Below are 8,998 nucleotides of genomic sequence, written 5' to 3'. Positions count from 1 at the left end.
TTACTATCTGTTTGTTTTTAAGTAGGCGAATCTAGTTGATATGCCAGTAAGTATTTACAATACCTAACTTCAGTAGGTAAACTAGGAATATGAGATGCATAACACAAGCATTTGTTTGAAGTCCAGTGTATTTGCATTAGTGCTACTCCATGCATCCATTTAGATTGGTTCTAAAACCCATGTCAATTTAGAAGATCCGGGTAGAAGAATAAACATACAGCAGTGAGCCACCCTGAAAACACAATCTGACCTATCTGTAACACATTAAACAAGATGCAGCTGAGTGAGAAATAAAAAAAGTATTGCACCAAGCACCTAGAAGATTAAAGTCAGAAATAGCCCAAGACCATTTTTAGCAGCTCAGCATTACACAGAAATACCCTAAAAGAAAACTGACCTAATGAATCAACAGTTGGGGCTTTTTTCAGTAAGTTTAAGCATTAAGACTCCAATCCACATAAATACAAATATGTGATCAGATATTTAAACCTGGAAATCAGACACTGAGCTGGTTAGAGAAAAAGGAAAAACAATGATACAATTAAAGGCTGCAATGAAATAAGAATGTAATCTTTTTTCCTGGAAGCAGCAATTCCCCATCTCTTTATTTACATCCCTAAGTATGCATTACTGAAGGGAGCACTTTGGGAGTGCTGCCTTTAGTGAAGGAAGTTAAACCAAACCTCTAGGAACTCAGTTGTATAAAAAATGGTTTAATTAAATAATTATATAAAAAAGCTCATTCCACCCTCTTTTCTCAAACAAACAACTGTCATGAGTTGTCCCGAATTTCCCCTTCTTCCACAGATGAAAGGGATGAACTTTCACTGTCTGAGTTCTCTGCAGGTTCGCTGCCATCTGAGGATGTAGAACACAAAAAACAAAACCAGCAATTAGTTTCAGCAACCTTGTTTGCTCACCAAACAGAAGCAGTTTCGTATGTTCTTTTCCTTTTAATCACACTTTCCTTGAAGACACCTATTTCATATGACATAACCAGTCTCATAATATGGAATAAGGTCCTGAGTAGGACCTTGTTGAAGGAGAAAGCAAGACAACGTTGATAATTTCTTTTAGCGTTTAAATCTTGATTTTTTCAGTCAACTAGCGAAACAGAATATTTATCCCCCACAAAACTCTTCATCCACTGAGAATTTCAAATTATTCTCTTGGCTAGTTTTAAATGTCATTTTCTATGTTGCTACATACACATCACAACTGTAATGAATTACAAATAATGTACACTTTTATTAACATTTCAGTTGAGGAACTACCAAGAAATTCTAAATGGAAATGGGAAATTAAATTTATGTACCTATGTGTCTCTTCCACATGTTCCAGCATCCCAAATTTGGGGATAAGGTATGTGAATCCATGAGCTAAAGCTGATGAGCTTCAAGCTGCACAATAACTTATGATTTAGGGCATGGCTATTGTGCTCTGCTGAGATCAGAGAGTGCAGCACTCATTTCCAAAACTGGTCTTCAGCCTCACACCCCATGAATCCTTCTTTAACAAGCACTGACCCTGGTCACCTTGTGGTGAGGTCACCAAATGCCACTGGTTGGGTGACACTCAAGCAGCACAAAAATAAACTACAGCAAAGCAGGCCCATGATTCACACTCTGCTCTTGTTATGTTCAGTATTTGACATGACCATGAATTTAATCACTTATTTGAGCATTTAGTGTCAGATGCTTCATTAAGAGAATGTTACCAAAAAGGGAGCTGATCAAGTATAGTTACTGTCTGGTCAAGATATGTTCTACAGCTGGAAAACACAGATAATACATAGGACACAGTGTGCACCTGTACAGTTTCCAAGGAATTTTTTCAAGAACATAGAAGCATTTCACCCAGAAACATCAGAGGTCACATTTTGTCTACACTAAATCTAGTGTATAATCAATTAACACTTATATGCCAGATATGTACTGAGTAATGCACAAAGTAAGGATTGTTTTTGCCCCTAAGTCCTGTGAAAGCTTCTGTAATCCCCTACTATCTTCAGCCATGACTGACCTTGTATGCTGAAATCAGAGCACCTGTAGTTTTTGCTATTAAGCAAGTCAAGCATCAAAACATCACATAAAAGAATGTGGCAATCTTCTGACTCACAGCAAAGCTCAACAGGCAAATTTCTGTCTGTTACACTGAGCTTTATTTAACAGGAATTATACATTGCCTTCACAGAAAAAGAAGGTATTTGTACGGTGCTGATAGCATTGCTCATAAATTAAGACAGCCCAATCCTTCCCACCATAAAATTCTCTGCAGTTTACTTATAATGAAAAATTTATACTCTGTGTTTAAGTTTTTCAGGGGCAGTTTCCTTCCTCAATCCGTATTTTCATTATTTACTTGATATTTTCAGCCAAAATGCCTCAGCCATTTCTCAAACTGATAGGAGAAATAGGTTTTGTACTCATTAAATTGTAGCAGTTTCTCTTTGAAGGTGTCCAAGCTCTAACTCTCTCCCAGTCTTTGGGGGCCGCTGTTTGAATCACAGGGAGAATTGTGATCTCTCCCCAGCATGTGCCTGTTGCTGTGGCTGTGAAAACTTGCCTCTGTTCTTCCTAGGGAAAGGGGTAGATCTGAGATTGCTCAGTTAAGAACGAATATTTTAGCAGTTAAATTCACACAAAACTCTGTTTCTTGTTGTAGCCTGGGTCCCTGGCAAACAGAGGCAGAAGGGTTATGGTAGGCAGAGCCGTCATGCTGCAGCACACAGCCTGCCAGACGTCCACTCATCAGTGTGGCAGCTGTTTGCCTGGAATGCAGAGGGAGGTCAGCTGGACAGGCGAGCGAGACGAGTGTCCCTCCGGCTGCGCAAGGAGGCAGAAAGGAAAGGCAGTATTGGTGCAAAAAGGATAAGCAGGAGCAGGATGGATGGCTTAGGAGTGTGCAACTGATACAAAAAGCCATAGATGGCAAAGAAACTGGAACTGCAAGAAGCACAGAAGATGCTGCAGCAGAAAGGTCACTTCCTGGGAGATGGGAATGGGCTAAAATACCTCTCTGATTACAACAGACTTCTCCCTGGACAGTCTGGAGGTGAACCTAAGATTTGCACTCTTAGCAACTGTTTGTGAATGCCACTGGTAAAGCAAACTGGTTTAGGGCTTAGACAAACTGGTTTAGGTAAAGCAAATATAGTTTAGGGTGTAGGGGTTACAGTGGAGTGACAGGTTAACACTTGGACTCAATGATCATAAAGGTCTCTTCCAACCTTAATAATTCTATGAAACTAAAAACTGGCTTTTTTTCCCCTCCTTTATTCTGTAAAGATGATACAGAAGAGTATAACAATTGTGACACACTTCAACAAAAGTAGTATTTTGTCTTTAAGCAGAGTAACAGCAACAAAACAAGCCCTCCTCCTTTATATTCATGTCCTGAACATGCTTCCCCTGAAAGAATCTGGAGTTAGTTGCAGGCTTCCACTCTTAACAAAAAAAAATAAAAATCCAAGATCACAGGGTTCAAACCAAACTCAAGGCTGAGTTGATTATTAATATCTTAACTAAGAAGGTGACAAAAATAAGTTATGATAAAAGTAAGGAAAATAATTTTTTTTTGCCATTAGCTATACTTTTGCTATGTTATACAAAAGACACCTGAACAGAGAATTATTCAATACATTTTTATGGAATCTATAGAAACAGTTAAAACAACAACAAAAAATAGAAAGTAGTTCTTAAAATGTGAAATAGCTGTCAAGTGTCCCCTGAATACCAGCTTCAGAGGTGACTGCTGAGTAATTCCTGCAGCAGAGGAAGGTTACTTACTGTCTTGAAGACACACACTTGCACTGCCCTGTGACAGAGCTGTCAGTGCTCCCCTAGCTATCACAGGCTCTTCTCTTCCCCTTCTGCTCTGTCTTTTACAGAGTCAGCTAGTTGCTGCAGCAGCATGACCTCAAAATAGAGTTGTTCAATCAACACTTACTTGAATCTCTGTCCTTCAGAGGAAAACCTCCCTGTTAGCTCAGACCATGACAACAACCCTAATCAGAATAATTTTATGAGTCAATCAATTCTAATTCCCTCATGACATCTAAATCACAGGAGCAGGGCTGACTACTGAAAAACAAGGGATGTGGATCAAGAAATAATGGATAAACTCATAAGTACCTAGTTTCATGTACTCCAGTGTCTCCATGTGCACTCCCAGAGTGCACATACAGACAAGACTCCTACCTTAACCCCTAGCATGTTGTTACTCTCTGAAGCCCTTGCACAAGAAATTTTTGCATGTCATTATCTTTGAGAGCAGACTGCTCCAATGGATCACTTAGTGTCATCTAGCCAGAACAGCCAAGATCCATAGAAGTTCAGTGTCACTGGTACAATATTCTCAGTCACATATTTATTCAGTCAAATTATATACATAGAGAGCCGTTATTGAGCTGCCACAGGGAAATAGTAATTGCAAATATATTTCAAAGCTTTTCCTCATAAATCTCTAAAAATTACAGACTGGCTCATCGCTGAAAAGTATAGGATTTGATACCTAAGGTGACTAGGTGGGGGACTAGGAGACAAAGCAGCTGCAGAAAGTGAAGCTGGGACATGAAGCCTTTTTATATTGGGGAGATAAATGGAAATTAACTAAAAAACTAAAATACAAACTCCTGCTAGACCTGGACCATCTTCCAAGTTACCTCCAGGATCAAAGTTTTCCCTCAACAAAGTAACCTTCAGAAGGTAACACTGTGCTTTTAATCCCCTCAAAAAGCTAGTTTGCCATTATGATTTCTAATAACTAACCCGTAATTCAGAATTATTTGTCCAATGTTAGGAGCTATGGTAGGAAATAATGGAGAATGATTCCTTTGCATGATTAGCAGCCTTACTTAAAACTCATCTTGCCCAGACAGCCTGGCTTTTAGAAATAATCAACTGTCAGACGTTGCTACATAAAAAAATCAGCACAAGTCTGAAGAGTTGTTTTACCTTAGTGGCTAAAAATATACAACAAAAAGAATAAAGCACCAGTAAATAAAGTTAGGGAAAACACATACGATTCAGCTTATGGATGTATGCCACCAGCCAGCAGTTTTACAACAGAGCATTCATAAGAGCTTTTTTTATAGCAATCTTTTGGATTCAAAGGGAAATACAAGACATACTGCCCACTTCTGGCATTATTAATAGGTATGTCCTTAATTACTGTTTATGCAAGTAAAAAAACCCTAAGTATAGCATAATAGGAAGTATATAAATGCTCACCTTGGCCAAGAACCACCATGTCATTCTTCAATGTTTTCAAGACCACAAATAATGTTGGATACTCAATTATTACTTTGCCTTTCAAATTGTCTAGGAGGCTTCTACTGGCATCCAGTTCATTGTACCTTAAAAATAAAAGGGAAGTTTATTTTGGATTTTAATACTAGCAGAGATGTAACATACATTTTCTGGAAAAAGAAAAAGGTTTTCTGGCTTTTTGCATAATTTTCAGGTGATCCCATATCCAGAAGAACTAGATCATTCAAATTACATATCCAGTCTTACCCAACTGTGTATTTTTTTAAACCTCCTAACATCTAAGCACAAAAAGCAAGAGGAGAATCAAAGCCAAATTTGTCTAAGGGTTGAAATGTTTTATGAGGTCTTAATGAGTATCTTAAGCAAATCAGATATGGACACTGTTATCAAAATTGATATATTTACCAAAATCAGATTCTAAATGAAAAATAATGTTCTACTTATGGGCTGTAGTGCTACAGGTGTAAGTTACATGGTTAGTAGTGTACCTTATTTATCATGTTTGCTTATGAATTATCAGTGAAGCACTGGGAAGATGAAATAACAAGCATCTCTGAACAACTACTAAAGCACAGGTATAGTGGAAGCACTCAGACCTGTTTCTGTAGGAGAGATACCCATGTTCTGATACCAAGAACACTGCAGCAATAATTTCTAAGAGATGGTACAACACCTCTGTTATGCCAAAGCAAATCTCTGCTTACAATACCATCAGCAACAAGCTCCCTGCAGAAATCCCCACGTGTGTGCTACAAGAGATGCCTGACTTGGATGTGCAGTCCTTTCCCAGAAAAGGGCTCCTCTTCACCCCAGAGGGTGAAATCAGGTACATAACAAATGACAGCACAGGAACAAAAAGTAAACTGAACATCCTGCTCCACAGTTATTTTCTCAAACTGTACTATTCTATTCCAGCTCTCTAACTGGAAACCTGGATGTGGGATTTTGGGGAAGGGAAGGGGTGTTTTGAAGGCCTCTGAAAGAGATCCTCTGTTGCTTTCACCTGCTACAAATGTGGCATCCAAAGGATGCTCTGATATTATCACACTACAATCTGAGTTATGCAGTTCTTTCTGTAGTCAGCATTATTAAGTTACCACTGAGCCATTGTATCAGCTGAACACAAATGAAGTTCAAAACCAAAATATACTGTAGGCAGTATGTGGAATAATTCCCTTAACTCCTCTACCTCCTCTGATCATTAACATATTATGCAGTTGTGTTTTCTTTTGCCAAAACCAACACTGGATGGGTGAAGGAAATTATATACTTCATGATTTGCAGTAATGTGTGATTAAGAGCACTACACCAGGAGCTGGCAAACAAGAATACTACAGAAGGTAAAACTGGATTTGAGTTCTTGGGATTTAAGGGAAACCTAGTTTGAGCAAAAACTCTCTCATATTCAACTTCAAATCATCATGAAAATATTTGGTTTCATGTTTCTCTCAACCCAAAGTAATTACGACCTTTCTTACTGAAACCCTTTAAAAGAGTAACAGTATATTACATTTCTTATTGAATGAATGCATTCATAACTTGTGGATTAACACACATGAACAGAAACATATTTACTGCTTTATTTACAGTACTCTAAATGCGAAGTATGGCAATACCTTTCCTTTGGCAAGGACCTCACCACATTCTTTTCTGGTTAAGCAAATATTTACCACCAAGAGGCTAAAGTAATTCACATGCCACAATACACTTTCCATTATCTCATATTTTAGACAGAACATCTTTAGCGTCCAGCTTGGCATAAGATAAAAACATTTGTACTTAAAACTGTTTTATGATAGTAAATTACTGAAGTGTTAGATCACTGAGTCAGAGCTTTATCTTTTCTGGTTTTGAAGTAAATTTTATTGGCTGACAGTGACAGAGAAAACATCTAAACTTTTAGTGCATAATGTAGGCTGTAAACTTCAGGAAGAATATAACAAAGGAGCTTAATGCTTCTCTTATTTAAACTTGGCTGCTACTGCCTATGCTATCCAAAAGACCTCCACCTACCACATTCTCTACTTCATACAGAAGTGCAAGTTAAGGTTTTCTGCTAATCCACCTGCCAGCCTCTTCCTTGGCTGTGTATGCTTAAAAGATCTCAAATGAAGACTAGTATCTGTCACATGAATTCCGAACTGTAATAAAGAACAGTTCCTGAGCAGGACTGGTTTTTCATGTTCTCTCTGAAAGACTTTATCATAATAAAAATCTTCCCAATTTTATCCTAGAACTAGAACAAAGTCATACATCAGAGGGTGGACAACAGAGACCTGGGGGTGAAAGACGACGGCCCTGTGAGGTTTTTCCTGAGGCCTATATATATACACACAATTTCAACTTTTACTTACAAAGAGGCTAGACCTGTTTGGAGAAAAATGAAATGAAATGGCATTTTTTCAAGTCTTGTAACTGGTGATTAGTCACCAGCATGAGCTGAGAATGCAGGGTAACATAGGAACGACAGGTCCTTCTGTATGTGTGCAGGTGATGGAGCAGGGAGAATCTGACAATAAGATATTATCAGATATCCTTTTTTCACCACTTTTACCTACTTGTCCTCTATCATTGGGACTGCGCAGGCTGCTCAGTAAGAACCCATAATGTGCTGCAATCCTCTTCAGGCCCTTCCTTCACTGTGCAGTTCAAGTGACAACCCAGTAAAATGAACATCAAACAGCATGTCTACCCTTCTGCAGACTCTTCATGTTGCAGGAACCAACTTAACTGAGGCTGTCATCCTAAACCAGCTCCTTCAGCCCTTCGTGCCAGGATGCATTTGAGATTTGCCTGGCTCCAAACAAACTGACCATACCAACAGAACTGTTGCCTTAACACCCATCTTCATACCTTTCTTTTAAACCCTTCCCCTGCTTTTTCTTTTCTCCCACTGACCAGTTCATATAAACTGTCTGCACTATGGGTTCCTGATCCCTGTATTCACTGGGATGGATCTTTGCACCTTCTCTCTCAATATTCTTTCCTCCCTGGTATTTACTTTCCACATATTTTCTTTCTCCCTTCCATACATTCCCTCAGCCTCCTTGAACAACACCCACCATCTAATAATACACTTTCCTGATTATTTTCTTGCCCCAAGCAAGGCTTTATGCCCATGTCACAAAGCAATAAATAGGCCTGGATTTTTTCTTAATAAGAAACAACTCCATTTATAAGGAACACAAAGAGATGATCTTAGCAGACAACAGCTTTTGATTTTAGCTGGAATGAAACAACAATGACTGCTTTTTGAAGGACAAAAATTAAACAGAATTTGCCTGCCAGCAGGCAGTTTAAAAGCCTGCAAAACTTGTGACAATTGAGAAAATTTAGCAAGATTCAGCAATCCCACATCAGTTCCCATATAAACTGCTATATTTAATCTATGAACAGCTTTGTCACCTTTCACAAAACACTGAAATTAACGTGGCTCTGCACTTCTAACAGCATCTGAGTCTCTGCAAAGGCTCATTTCTCTATCTATAGTTATTCCACCACCTTCCAGGAATTCAACAATTCAGGAGAAAATTTAGCAAGATTCAGCAATCCCACATCAGTTCCCATATAAACTGCTATATTTAATCTATGAACAGCTTTGTCACCTTTCACAAAACACTGAAATTAACGTGGCTCTGCACTTCTAACAGCATCTGAGTCTCTGCAAAGGCTCATTTCTCTATCTATAGTTATTCCACCACCTTCCAGGAATTCAACAATTCAGTAAT

The 8,998-nt window shown here is 38.5% G+C and overlaps 1 protein-coding gene across 1 annotated transcript in view; it reads right to left on the bottom strand.

Annotated features, from left to right (window-relative positions):
• Positions 1 to 772: 772 nt before the first annotated feature.
• Positions 773 to 8,998, bottom strand: part of ZNHIT6 (zinc finger, HIT-type containing 6) — a gene marked incomplete at its 5' end in the record, with an annotated part of 30,837 nt that continues 22,611 nt past the window's right edge. Inside the window, 2 exons of the mRNA XM_009076800.1 lie at positions 773 to 858; positions 5,232 to 5,356. Of these exons, the coding sequence (XP_009075048.1) occupies positions 773 to 858; positions 5,232 to 5,356 (211 nt within the window). The remainder of the gene's footprint in view (positions 859 to 5,231; positions 5,357 to 8,998) is intronic.

The sequence above is a fragment of the Acanthisitta chloris genome, unplaced genomic scaffold, assembly GCF_000695815.1.
Source record: "Acanthisitta chloris isolate BGI_N310 unplaced genomic scaffold, ASM69581v1 scaffold39306, whole genome shotgun sequence".
Lineage (NCBI taxonomy): Eukaryota > Metazoa > Chordata > Aves > Passeriformes > Acanthisittidae > Acanthisitta > Acanthisitta chloris.
The sequence above is the reverse complement of the archived record's forward strand: the minus strand, read 5'-3'. Positions and strand labels throughout refer to the sequence as shown.